The 15325-nt window shown below is 35.2% G+C and overlaps 1 protein-coding gene across 2 annotated transcripts in view; it reads left to right on the forward strand.

The window, feature by feature from the left end:
* The window catches only part of GPC6 (glypican 6), a 1076178-nt gene that overhangs the window by 546119 nt on the left and 514734 nt on the right, over window positions 1–15325 (forward strand). For both annotated transcript variants that reach the window (XM_036893720.2, XM_036893721.2), the window contains exon 3: window positions 13297–13688. In XM_036893720.2, the coding sequence (XP_036749615.2) occupies window positions 13297–13688 (392 nt within the window). The remainder of the gene's footprint in view (window positions 1–13296; window positions 13689–15325) is intronic.

Raw genomic sequence — 15325 nt, forward strand, 5'->3', positions numbered from 1 at the left:
AATGAACTAACATTTAGGTTTTTTAAGAACTTTATATAATTTAAATATATCATACACACACACACACATACACACACACACAAGTTTATGAAAATTTCTCTGGGAAACTTTTTATTTTTAAATGAACCTTGTTTTAATGAACAAAACTACATTGCAAAATACATAATTATTTGAGTCAAAATTAGCTATGAAATGATGATATACACATGTGCCATCAGTAGAATGTACAGTAGAATAAAAATATTAACATTCTTCAAATTTGAATATTTATCTTCCATAACAGCTTACTAAAGGTAGCCTACAGATGAGTAAGACCTGTTAGGTGTATTCTGAACATGAAATTGCTTTTAAATTTCTTTTCTCAATTTCTTATTAAGAGAAAACCACAAGATTATATGTAGCAGAGGTAATTTTAAATAATGAGACGACAGTGAACAGGAGAAATACATGATGCTTTTTTGTAAGAATTACTCATTGCTCTTAGAAGAATAGATTTTAGTCCTGGTCTTCATGTATATATAGTGCTTATTCTGGATTTATTTCTTGACTTTTATTTCTAAGAAAATGTTAAGAAGATACCTACATAATATTTAAAAAACACCATGTGTTTTAACTCCTCATTTTGATTTCCATTAGGCATTTATTTGAAATGGAACTCTAAATGATCTTTTACACTTAAGGATCACAACCCTGGAAGTTAAAATAAGTCATTGGCATTGTCAACATGGTCAGCCTTCGTTTATCTTTTGAGGACATTATGTCAATTTAAGCAAAATTAGAATCATTGGCCAATGGAGTTTTTGTCACATGTCATAAAATAATGTTATTCTCCACTTTTTCCCATTCCTACTTTGGAAGTAGCTTTTGGAGCCCACTTAATTTGACATTTTTGGCACACTGAACCAGAACCTGACTTGGAAAGACACAACAAAATACATTGTCAAACGATCTGCCAAGTGACCCATGAACAGAAGCGAGATTGGGTTGCCCTTTGAAATAAACCTATTTGAATTTTATTATCTCCAGAGCACCTTGTGTCTCTAATCTTGTGAAAGGTTAGTATTCTATCCATCAGAGCAAGATTAGAGTGCTGGTCGGTGTCTGCTCTTGATGATAACTGAATGCAGCAGTTGGAGCAGGAGGAAGGAGATGCATTACCATCGGCAGTTCAAAAAGAGAGGAGGCTAGAGGGAGTGAAGGGAGTCGCATTTACAACATAAGCCACTTACTCCTAGGGCAGCTTATTTAAAAAAAATAAAAACAAGGGACTGCTGTGTTGGGGAAGGTTTGCAGAGCCCTTTAAGTACCCCAAAAGCAGAGCTATTTTAAGACTACCCTTTGTAGAGATTACCACTTTCAAATATGTACATAGATGCCTTCTAGGAAAACATTGCTAATTGCATTTAGGAGGTTTTTATGACACACATTGAAAGAAAATAAGAATGATATCATATCACCTTACAGCATATGGCTAATAATAATGAACACATATTACAAAACATCCAATAAAGTAAAAAAAAATGGTAAGGTTGTAGACAAATAATTTTTTTTTAATTCTTCAACTTAATATCTTCTTTTGAGGATGTTTACATGAGATGTATATAATTCAGAAGTTGAAATATCAAAAATTTGAAGGTCATTTGTAAACTTACAATGTTCCAATGACTCAAAACAAGTATATTCATATCTAGGATCTAATTTGATTTAAAATTATGGAAAATAAGTTGAATACATTCAACATTACTTAGACTTTCATAAAAGATACTGGCACTCAATAGTTGATACTTGATGAAATGTTTAGTAATAATTGCTTTTGTTTATTGCATTCCAAGTGATGGATTTTGTAAAAAGTAAAGTAGACATTATGTAACATGAGATTAATGAATTCAGTATTTTTCTTTGAGAAGCATCTGGGAAATGATGGGCAAAATATATTTAATCAATGTTAAATTAGTTCATGTGTACTTAGATCTTATATACTCTTAAGTCTTATTATATACTTATATCAGGATATCTGTTGCTTATTTATTCATCGAAAGTCTATAATTTCCTTGAATTAAACATTTTGGTGCCAAACGAGGCTGGTGTTCATTTCCCATTTGAAAAACATAAGGAACAAAATTATTCCTAAAACATAATTTGGGGAGGCTGAGTTTGACCAACAGGTACGAACATATAGTCAGTGGCAGAAATAGTTGAAAGGTGCCTTGACTTTGTTGTTGTTAAATGTTTATAGAAACATACTTGAATTTACACAATTTATCATCCTGTACTAATATTCATCAAATCCCCACCAAAAACTCTGTTGAGAAAACAATGACTTCAAATTCATAATCTCTGAAATCTAAAGTTGCTTTTTTTTCTTTAGTTTGGGCTCACATCTACAGTAATGAATAATGGCATTTTATTGGCTACTGATTACATCAATTTGAGAAACCCTCTCTTCATCTAGAAATAAATGGAAATGACCTGTATTTTTAAAAGCATTTGTTCAATACCAAAAGTGTAGATGTTCTTATTATCAATGAGTAATTACCTAACCTTACTGGGGCCATTATTTTACAGCCAGCATGCTGTGTTTTGGAGACTACTTCTAATTTCCCTTTTTTTTTTTTTTTTTTATTCATTTAGTCCTTTTTACTGTTTGGCATGAATCCACTAGATTTGTAGTACAAATTCTATCCCTCCTACTTTGTTGATGTACTCTGAGATTTTGACAGATTTCTCCTTTTTTTTGCTGCTATCTCTATACATTTTCTTTTTTTTTTTTTTTTCTTGGTCTTAATTCTTAGACTTCCCTTTGTAAGTTTATTAGACAAAATAGCCATTCTATATTTTTACTATTTTTGGTCTGTATTTTTAAATAGGTATCTCCATCATCGAGCAGCATTTTTGTGTTTAGAGGTCTTTTTATGCTAAAATAGTATCTATTTTTTTTCTAATATGAAAGGAATTTATAGTCATAGAAACTTTGGAAAATCAATGTACAGAGAAGAAAATATAAACAAACCATAACCTTCTACACATTGTAAATACTTCTGTGTGTGTGTATGTATGTGTGTGTGTGTATGCGTGTGTGTGTAATTTTCCTCAGTGTGGTATTTATACAATTTTTATGCATTTGAGATTCTGTTGGATATATACTTTCATGTCATTTTCTACCTTAGCATTTTCTGTCATCATGTCTTTTATTGAAGGTTGTCCTGTGAAGGGTTTCCTGTGAATCTCGTCAAGTTTATATTTCAAGACCCTCCATTTGTATAGACCCTTTCCAAGGTCCTATACCTAATTTTACATTTGTGAATTTGTGTATTTTTTTAAAGAGGGTCCTCTAAATTTTATAAGCTTCACACATAATAGAATCTGTAAGGCCCTATACCTGAAGCCCAACTGCGTGGATTTGTAATCCCAGCCCCATCACCTGTTAACTATGTACCTCAGAAGTTTCTTAACTTTTCTGTGCCTCTGTTTCCTCAAATGCAAGATCTGGATGATAATAACAACTACCACATGAGGTTGTTGACAAACTTAAATTAGTTAACCTATGAGAAGCCCTTGAAACAGTAGCTAAGTCATAGTTAGTGCTTAGAAAGCATTAGCTTTAAAATATTTAAAAAATAATTATATTTTACAGTGTGAATATCCTTTGGTAATTTTAAATTGTTTCCTTTTTTTACTAATGTAAATATAAGAGGAATAACTGCACACAAATCTTTGACCTTATCTTTGCAATTGAAACATTGCATTTTGTTAGTGTTCCTTTCTACTGAAGCATCCTGCATTTCATTTTTTATATTAAAAAATGTTTGGTGACAAATATCAAAAAAGTTAAAATTATTCTTGTACAAAATACAGGTTGTTTAAAATAAAAAATGAAGGTGGGGTAAAGCAGAATATAGTGACACATTATTTTTTCAAACTCATACTTTGTGGTGACTTTTGTTTTCATTTAGACATCTGTTGAGCAAGCTAAATCTTTTCATTCCAGGCCTTGTTATATTTTTTCAATATTGTGAGATTTTAATGGATAAAACTGTAACTTAGCAATGTCGTGTCAAACAAGGAAATAATACTTCCATAAAAACGTTTATGTTTTTTGTTTTCACAACTTAGTATGTTTCAATACACTTAATTTCTTCCTTTTGTTGTCTGTGTCTTGTGCTTGAATGTGTCTGAGTTGGACTTTGGCCCCATGTCCCAGAGTTCACACTTGGTTTGGTGTAGGGGGGCTTTTTTCCACCCACTGGTCTAACAAGTGGTTGGGTGAAGAAGTCAGAGGAGCTGGACAAAGGCCTGGGTTTGCGGACCAGAGAAACATACTGTCCGAATTTGGAAGTCTACTTGCTTTTTATCAATTGAGGAAAACAGAAGGTTTGAAATGACTTTTGGTGTATCGTTCAGGTGCCTAATGGATTACACGGGCATCCCACGCTGTGGGTAATGCCATCTCTGAAATAAAAATGGAAGCAGGGTCTTGGGCAAGGCCTAAAGGGTATTGTCTGTAGGACAAAGTTAAGGACCTGTACAGTGATGACAGTGAACTCTGAAAAGCATTTCAGCCTTTAATTGTCTATGAATCGCGTGGGCTAGCTGGTGGCTCTGCCTGTAGCCTCAACACTGCTGTTTGCTCTGGGCAACAACTGTCAGCAAATTTCCAGCTCAGTTCATGGTTCCTAGAATTAATAGTTGATCTAAACCATCTTGTGAACATAAATGGCCTAATCAGTCTTTCTAACTTTAAAAAATATCTTCAGGAGAAATAACCTACCAAGAAATAAAACATTTATCCATCTGATGTGTAAAGGGTCACTAAGTACAAAAAAAGTTTAATCTTGTGAAATGGGAATTCAAGTCAACAATTTCTATAAACTGCTCTATTACTTCAAATCTCCCTACATCAACCAATTACACAGTGCAGCTTTCCAGCTAACTTACTTTTAACCACTGAACTATGCATTCTGAAAAATATCTCCTGCCATTTAGTTTCTTCAGCTGACTCTAATGGTATTACATTGAAGGACTTTGTTGCAAGATATTGATTATTTTTAACAACACTCATGATTGTGAACTGATGCATTTTCATTAAAAATTTCTTCATGGAGAAGTCTAGTCAACGATATTAGATACATTAGAAAGATATAAAACGATGATGTCCCATAGAGCTGAATAATGCATTTAAAATACATTATTAAGTCTTTGGTTTTCTTGATTTATTGATTAGGAATATTTTTCTAGAACTCTTAGGTTTCCACTTATTTCGATCTAATTAATAAGTGTTTCCAATACACAATGGGAGTAATATAATAAAAATAACCTTTAGATAAGTACAGTGAGCAATGCATTGTAGTTTTTGTTTTGTTTTGCTTTTTTGGTGAGGTATGCATTCACATAACCATCACACAGATCAAGGTAGCAATCATTCTCACTAATTATTTTTCCCCTTCACCTATTTCACCATTCCACTTCGCTCCCCTGTGGCAACCATCAGTATGTTTCCTGTGTTTATGAGTCTATGTATTGTAGTATTTTTAATAGTATATATATTTATTATTTTCTGAAAATAATTCTTCTACATTTATGGTGAGCATTCTATTCTGTAGTAGGGCCTTATAAGATGTTAAAAGATAGTTTAAATTTCTTTTTTTTTTTTAGTTATTATGAAGTAAAAGTCAAAAAAGAAAATTCATGTGTGTGTGTGTGTGTGCATGTGTGTGTATTTTTTTATTTTTTATTTTTTTCCCTAACACCTAGTATCAGAGTAAGGTGTTATTTTTTTTCATTTTCTTTTTCCTTTTTTTACTATTTTATATGCCAGGTTTACTATTGGATTTTCTCCTTATTGAAAATCTCCACAGACTCATTAGACCACAACCTTAAAAAGATTTAGGGGCATCTACTTTAAAATCACTGAAGTCACCTAAATCCTCTAAATCTTTTAAGTGATTGAAGAATTTAACTCAAAAGGGAATGTAGAGATCAATGAGCTACAGAGTAGGCAGAGCAAATTTTAACACATAAGATAAAAATAATGCGGGAAAGAAACCTTTATTCTACTACTTACAGGTAACAGACTAATCAGTTGTCTTCTTATCTAGAGTAATTTAAAGGCATAATACATTTTGTTGAGTTAATTTATCTTAAAACATCTCACTTAGGATTTTGACCCTTTATGGGAAAGGTTGGCAAAATTTTTCTGTAAAGGGCTGGATATTAAAATTTGTGGCATTTTGAACTACATAAATTATCTGTCATATATTCTTCCTTGTTATCGTTCGTTTGGTTTTATTCAGACATTTGAATGTATAGGTGAATGTACTCTTACCTGTATGTATATTTGTTGATAATATATACATGTGATTATAAAATAATATATACACTGTATGTATACATAGATCATGAAATGAGGCCCATTTTTAGTCAAATATTTTAGTAAACTTTTGTGTGTCAGTTTCTGTTCTATACAGTAGCTATAATCCCAGACTCTGTGAGGGATTCTCTTCTAGTGGAAGCCACCCTTTAAGGAAGATATACTGACCATAGCGATTCGAGTATGCTCTCCAGCTGCAGGTGTCCATATCTACTAATTAGTATTAGTGGAAAAACTAATCACAGGTACAGATCATTTTAATAAATTATTTAGATTTAACTTAAAGAATGCATTTTGCAGTTCATATCTAAATATGATTTTACCCAGTGTCTTAGAAGTTTATTATGCTTTCCATTAATTATTTAAATCATAGTGTGAAATTGTAACTTAGGATGAACTACAAAGCCACTCTGCTCTCCTGCTGCTTATTAGAATTCATCCTTGTCTGTAATGGCTTAGAGTTCTTGGTTGCATGCTAGTTCAGTGATCTTGGGCAACCTACTTTAACAGTTCTGAGCCTCAGTTTCCTCATCTGCAAACTAGACTAATATCTGATTGGCATTCTATGTATGTAAAGTGCATACAATGTATGTAAAGCATGCCATGTATGTATGGTGCCTGACATTGTGTGTAATGCCAAATAAACATCAGACAAATTCTTAGGTCCTATCTTTAGTTATGTTTGAAATTACCATCATTATAATTTCGAATACGTTTGTCATCTTCATTTAAGGTTTGGTGTCTTGACTTTCCTCCAAAAATGTGAAGAGGCAAGTGGAAATAATGAGGGTATTCGCTGGCACATTGATTGCATTTTAAATCAGCTTGTGTTGAGGTGAGGAGCACTTACACAAGTGACAGAAGTTTGGTTATAATAATCCCTCAAATAGGAAAGATGCAGATTACTATTATTAGATCACTTTGAAATGATATAGGCTGCTATTAATTTCTGGGATGAACTAAGTAAATCATAATGCTTATTATACTACAACAACTTAATCTTTAAAAACATAAACAAACACACACAGCAATAAAAAGTATGAACTAAGAGATAAAGAAGTAGCAAATCACAAAAGAGTTTTTGCTTACAGCAACATTGTCACACAACAATTAAAGATTCCAACTTTTTACCCTATATTGTTATTTTGAAAATAGTTGTATATAATTTCAACCACATAATTTTTAGAAGTGCGTACTGAGTGTCTGATTCATACATAAAAATTCAGCTGATGTTTAAGAAGAATGACTAAGACAATATGACAGGATATCTATTCAAAATAATTCTTCTCTTTCTTTCATACCATTGCTTAACCTGCATTATGAAGAAATAAAGAATGCCGTCATCTTGTTTATTAAAACAACAAAAACAAAATGAAGTTCCAAATCCAGTTTATTCAGTACAACAGATTAGCTATTCAGTGGAAGAAGGTTCAATGTGGGAGACTCAAACGTGACTTGGGAGTTAACTCACATGTAGCATGCAGGCATTCTTAAATGAAGTACGAGAGTGAATGTGAACGCAGTTAGCCTGGTGAGATCATGAGCCATGAGGTCAAGGCCCAGTGGGGCCAGCAGTAGGGACTTAGCAATAAAACCAAGCAGAACGTGACTCACGATAGGCAGAGATGTCTGGAGTAGAAGTGAGGGTCTGGTGGAGCAGTCTTGATAACCAATGTGTTTTTGAACAGAGGGATATTTATGTATAGATGCACATGAACCCCTAGCATTGGAGGGCCATGAATGTTTATATATGTATAAATGTATAAGAGTTGGAGGACGCAGGAGGGCAGATCAGTCATATCCTGCTCTGACATGTGGTGGCAGCATCTCTTTCCCTCTAATGGGGACCCACAAGGTTATCACTGTTTAAGAGGAGCCCCGAGCAGAATGTATTTAACTGGATGCTCGTGTCCCTCCATCTATGTATTCGTTTGTTATTCACCACTTTTTAAGGCCCCACCATAGGAAAGGCACCATATATGTAAATGGTAGCTTTGGCCACCAGCAATTTGACCTGTGACTATAATGTGTATTTCAGCTCTGTTCATTAAAACATAGCTCCTGAATTTATCTTTTAAATAAATTGTGGATCTGATGAAGTCTAAAATTTGCTGAATGTTCCTTGGAATGTTTTGATATCCTATTTGTGAGCCCTTGGACTTTATCAGTAGAAGGGTGGCTCTCAGTGGGTGGAATGAGACACATTTTTGGTTTCATTACTGAGGGAAGAATGTGCTTTGGCATCCAGTACATAGAGGCCAGGGTTGCACATGACAGTGACCCACTGACTCCAGTGGCAGGCTGTCTAGCTCAAAATGTCAATGGGTCTAAGGCTGAGACCTCTAATATAGAGGTCTGGCACCCAACTGTCCATTCCACATAAGCCACAACTTGTCAAGGGTGGCACTTCAGATGGCAGGGACTCCCTGAGCAACACCAGTCTTCACCTCTTTCACAGGGTCTCACCACCTGGGGAGTGGAAAGAGATAGACCACTTAGGGACCATTTGTTCTTGCCCTCAAAGTCTAACATGGAAGAGAGCAAATGACACTGGCCCCTCTGCGTAATGCTCCTCATGAACTCATCAGTTTCCTGGTGCTCATTATCAAGTTATTATACAAACAGGAGACTTTTGAAAGGAGAAAGCATTTCAAAAGATGTAACTGAAAGGTTATAGATACCTGAGAATAAGGAAGGACCCTCCTATTCACTTAACCTTGAGAAAGGGCATGGTGCGCCAGAGTGGCAGCTGTTATCATGTCTGTGAATCATAACCCTTGCAGCTTTACGACCATTTTACCCTCCGTGTCAGCACGTCCAGGTCTATCCTTAGCCAAAGCTTGGGTTCTGGACTGAGTGAGCTGATGTAGCATGCTGTTATGGAGGGGAGGGCAGAAAGAAAGAGCTTAGGAGAGAAATGCACTCCACACCTAGAGGTACATTTAGGGAAGCAAATGTAGGATGCCTCTTCCTTGCTGGGAGAGGCGCTTTCTGTAATCATGGGTAATAGAATCTCCTCTAACGAGGGACCAGACCTCCCTCACTCATGGGGTTCTGTGATCACATGGATTTGTACCACCATCTGAAGCATCCATTTTAAACAAGCTTTCAATGGGAAGTGTTTTGAACAGCAAGAGGATAGAAGAGGAAAATGCTACAGCTTCGAGCTAAATGCTATATAACGCTAATCCAATCTCCATGCCCAATCTGCCTATAGTGGTGTTAATGAGACAACATTCCAGCTTGATTGGGTGACACATTTCCTGTTTCCTGTGGACAACACATTCCTAGAGAGCCTCAGGTCTGCTTCTCCCCTCTTGCAGGGCACCCCCCTTTGGTCGTATGTGCACCTTACATTTTGATCCATTCCTGTGCAGGCTTCAGTTGAAGCCTTTCTCAGATATCCTGAGGGCACTTTTTGGCTCCTAGGAATTGATTTTTGCCTCTTAAGAGGGCCTCTCCAAGCCATCAGGCAACACTCACAGACTTCCTTTCTGCTTTTGGAACAGAGGTGGTTTTATCTACAAGCTTGTTCTCCCACTTGAGGCAATCTGCCCCGCAGCAAACAGATGTTTGCATCCAGATCTCCCCTCTAGATGAATAAAATCTTTCCAGAGGCTAATGCTGGCTAGAAAGCATGCTTTTGTGCATTTATGAAGCATAACTGAGCCCTAAGCAACCATCTTTGATGTATATTTTGTGAATGGGAAAGACAAAAAGCATAACTGAGCCCTAAGCAACCACCTTTGATGTATATTTTGTGAATGGGGAAGAGAAAAATAAATTTTTTTCTGCCAAAATATTTCTCACAGATGAAAAGTTTTATCGACTGAAGGCTCTATCCAATGTAAAGTTTGCCCTCTCTGATTAAACAAAGGGTTAGATTGAGATCGGTTTTCTGTATATTGTTATTCAATTTTTTTCTCTCTGCTTCTTGGGCATAATACACCCTTAGCAAAGCGGGTATGGTAACTGTCTTCCAAATCTCCATCTTGCTTGGTTCGCTGGGAAACAATTTTCACCCAGGCATAAGATGATTCATTCAATGAGTCAACCTTCAAAATGTGGAAGCTTACGTTTCTGTTTTGGAGGACATGAGCTTTGCCTCAATACCTAGGACCCCCATCTTGCATAAGATCTAAGATCAATGTACCCTAAGGCAGCAACATTTGTCATAGTTGCCTGATACATTAGCATCTTTCAGCACCAAATACTAACTTTGACTCTGAGATCACTAAACTATATGATTATATATTTTGAACAAGAAATGATAACTTGACTTTTGAGAACCAGTGAAGCTAATAGCAAACTTTTGAGAAAATGACATACCCTTAAATACAACCGAAGCTTGCAATCTAATGAAATGTTTCTTGAGCTGTATTTATTGAAATATGATAACTCGGTTTCTTGATTCAATTATGAATACTAATTTAGGCATAAGGAAACAAACCACAAGACCCAGTGAGTGAACAGGCTGGGTTTAACCATTCATCTTCAAAGTGGGCATAAATCCACTATTCCATATTCCCAGAGGAAAAGACTAGTAGATGTTACCTTCAGCTAAAGAAAAATAAAATAAAATTTTCATCTTTGCAGAGAAGCATTTATACCTTACATCTTTGGAGAGCAATGAGACCCAGAAGATTCCCCACCCCTGCTTTTCATTTAAGCTCTTTGCAAATCCAGACCACACTACTGGTTACTAACTATTCATTGCTACAGGCAGTACTCTGTATTCAATAAATTAAGCTTGGATTCTTGAGCCCAGCAAAATAATTGACCTCAAAAAGAAGATAAATGAATAGGCTGTCCTGAGCTCATGATTAGAATCCACTTTCCAGTCTCCTTATATTCGTATTTTTCAATTCAGTGATTTTTTTTCCCATTCTTTTCTAGTGTCTTTCACAATCTATAACATCTTTCACCCTGATCCTCTATCAGCAAGGCCAGGCTATTTTCATTATTGGTTTCAAGATTGAAAGGTTTTAATATGGTATTTTTAACTTCGGTGTTAATATGAATAATTTAATATGGTTTCCACTTTAGAAAAAACTAGGTGACTAGTATTTCTGTAAAAGTTCTGAGATGTTCCTAATTTCATAAAATCATAAATATCATTATCATATAGCATACATAAATATTTTGATCAATTGATCCTTTGACAATTTTGAAAATTTTACCCTTCTTCAAAAGATTGTCCTTACTGAATCCTTGAAGATTATGGAGGTGTAATAATATTTAACCTGATTTTACATTTGGAGAAAGTTAAAATAGGAAATACTTGGTGCCCTGGATGAGATCACAGAGGATTTATAAGCCATGACTTTTAGGTAATCCCTCAGTTTTTGCTGCCTCTGTAGCAAAAGACTTTCTATACTTATGAAAATTTATCCTTTCATTGCAAGGATGTAAACATGTGAACAGAGTCCTTTTTAAGCATTGGTGCTCTGGTTTTATCTGAAAACAAATATAACATAATCATTATTATTACAGATATCATTTAATTATCAAAACAGTGGTTCGATGCTATATTATTCAGAATTGAAGTAACTAAATCAAGTTCTTCTTCAGGCAATTTCAGATAAAACAGAAATGAGATGTAACTTCCATGGGATCCATGGAGAGATGCATAGGCTTTTCCCTTTTGTGTCTCAAAAATGGCTCCAGGAAAATGAAAAGATTTTTTGTTTTATCTTTTAAATTTACTTTCTTTATTCCTACTTGGATTCCTTGAGGTGTCCAGGACTTGGCTTGCCCCTGCATTACCTGAGAGGGGACATAACCTCAAGGAATAAAAAGGAACTATGAGGGGTAAATCTTAGAATCACTCTGCTTTTGGGAACTTGGATTTATACACAAAGAAACACTATCTTGCCTTTGGCTCTTCTCTCCCCCAAATCACAATCTTCAAATAGAACAAAACTTGAGTGTGCCTACCCAGGCCCCTTTGTGTGAAAAGATATGTGTCCTACACACCTATATGAAGCATATCTTGAGGGATCTTAATATGAGGGCAAATGAGGCTAACAGTACTCATTGATGTTCATTTCTTAGTTTTTATACCCAAAAGTGATCCCAGTAACACTCCAAGACTGTTACATAATAGAAGAATTCATTTCTTGGTATACCCTTTTTCATTTAGAACCTCTTAGAAAGCCCAATTGACTATGTTTTATTCAAGTTCTATAAAGTGATAGTTTATATTTATAATGATAATACAGGCACTTTGTAACTTTACAATTCATTATGGAAAACTAAATTAAGTTCATTATAGCTTTGGTATTAAGTGAATTTAATTGCATTATTTGTAACTTTACAATTCATTATGGAAAACTAAATTAAGTTCATTATAGCTTTGGTATTAAGTGAATTTAATTGCATTATGAATCTCTGAATGCTGATAATTGATTGCTATTAATAACAACTGCAAATAGTCCAAAATATTACATTCATTTGAATATCCCATTTATGAACTATTCCAAATAAAAGCAACTTAATTGAATTTAGTTGTTAGAACAGATTTGTAAATAGGCTGGAGGAAAAGTTTTTATCAGAACACATTTGTTATGTTAATATTTTGCAACACATTTTGATTTGAGGTTTTATCGAACTGTAGGTTTCTTCTAAAATTGAACAATGAATGAAAAAATTGAGCTTCTCCAAGGGAGTAATAATGAGTAAACTGCTAATGTTAATGATTGTTTTTTCAAGTGAAAATCAAGTAGTCTTCTATGTTCTTTGACTCATAAAAGATCACAGATGTAGGGCAAATCTCATTAAAAATATTATCATGGCTTCAGTCATACTTTAATCACAGTATATATTTTTGTATGAAAATGATCATTAGAAGCAGTTATTTTAAGGTAAATAGATGCCTTGGGCTTTCTAAGTCTGACTCATTCACTACTGCTTTCTTGTTTTATTTGCAGAATTTTTCCGAGAGCTCCTGGAGAATGCAGAGAAGTCTCTAAATGATATGTTTGTACGGACCTATGGAATGCTGTATATGCAGAATTCAGAAGTGTTCCAGGACCTCTTCACAGAGCTGAAGAGATACTACACGGGGGGAAATGTGAACCTAGAGGACATGCTCAACGACTTCTGGGCTCGGCTCCTGGAACGGATGTTTCAGCTGATAAACCCGCAGTATCACTTCAGCGAGGACTACCTGGAATGTGTGAGCAAATACACAGACCAGCTGAAGCCATTTGGAGATGTACCCCGGAAACTGAAAATCCAGGTCACGCGCGCCTTCATCGCTGCCCGGACATTTGTGCAGGGACTGACCGTGGGGAGGGAAGTTGCAAACCGGGTTTCCAAGGTAACTGAACATCTACTTTCTTTCTAATTGGTCTTCATTTACTCTGTGTTTAAAACAAACGTTTAGAAAAGAAATTCAAGGTTGAAATTCTCACGGTGGTCTTTGCCCTTAAAGAAATCAGCTGCTTGTCAAAGCTTCATTCTTCTGTTGTCATTCTTGCTTTGTGTGAGAGGAGAGAGGATGGCAAATCGTTCCATGTGGTTTGGAACAGAATGTCAGTATTTATCAGCAGGGTAGCACAGAAGCTTTTATCAGGAATGGTGCAAAACCAGGTGTCTTGTAACCATGACTACTTGGCATTTCTGATCAGAGTCTTAAGGATGATAAATACTCATGAAACAGTCCACCCGAAGCTTATAATCCTCTAGGAAGTCACAGGGGGACAGTCTTCGTGAGGCCTGCAAGTGTAGACAAGTTGTGGTTCAGAGTCTCAGCTCCTGGCATTTCCTCTTCTTTATCTCTTTGTCAAAGTAGTTCGATTCCTTAATAGTGAAGGAAGAACACTTTGCTGACACCTGTAGAGCTGGATTAGGGAGGACTAATGGATAAAAAGTATAGATTCTGGCGGAGAATTCCTTTTGCTATCCATTAGCTTTGTAATTCAGTGCTGTGTATTGTCCTGGGCTTATGAGAAAGAGAAATCACTAATACACGTGTTGCCTTTCCTTGAGGATGTATCTAAACCTTTAATGCAAAGGGTCTTTCTCCATTGCTGTCTTTGAACAGTGACTGTTTCATGTGTAGAAGATATCTGCATTTGTTTAAATTCTTCCTTGACATGCAACTGCCCATTGATAAGGTCAGTCCAACAAATAAACTAAAAGATGATTATTTTAAGAGGTAAAGTAAAAACAATACATAACAGGACTGTGGTATGCCAACCAAAGAAGGTTGTATTTGTACAGAGATTATTGCCAAACACTAGTTTCTTAGTGCTGGTCTGTGCCAAAAAGCCATTTATTTTTTCTTAATTATTGGTACTATCTTGCCATTTTTTCCTACTTTGATCTCAATATATACATCTTGGCATAAAGATCATGTAAGTCCTTAAAAATGTTTCTCTATGGCACTATTTGTAAAATACATAGCAATCCATTTTTAGATTACCAATTCCTAAATAGTTTATTTGAGCATAAGGAAATATTATTTGAAAGAAGGCTCTGAAAAGGAAAACTGTAAGGAATTTATTAATAGGTAGGACAAACAGCTCTGTGTTAAAAATGATGATTTTATCATTGACAATCAAGTGTTTTCTACATATTAAAAGAACTAGAGCCCCAAAGTAGACTAAAAAGGACAGCCCGGCGGAATAGCAATAGGAAATATGATCATCTGAGAAAGTCTATAAAATATAGATAAGTACAAAAGGTAAATATGTATTATCTATATTCATGAGCAGATAGGTTTTACTGTCAAAAATAAGGACCTTCAATTACAAAGTCTTCAAACTGAAGCCTTTACTTTTGTTGGGGACTGAAACATACAGCCAGGTTTTAAGAAACATGAGGTAAGAAATGTGAAGCGTGGAGTGAGACATGCAACATTGAGGATTGTTTATCTTGATTCTTCCTGAGAGTAAGATTTCAATGTGCATATTTCAGTCTGGGGAGGTTCCAGTGAGATGAGGATATTTTCTA

The sequence above is a fragment of the Manis pentadactyla genome, chromosome 17 (assembly GCF_030020395.1).
Source record: "Manis pentadactyla isolate mManPen7 chromosome 17, mManPen7.hap1, whole genome shotgun sequence".
Lineage (NCBI taxonomy): Eukaryota > Metazoa > Chordata > Mammalia > Pholidota > Manidae > Manis > Manis pentadactyla.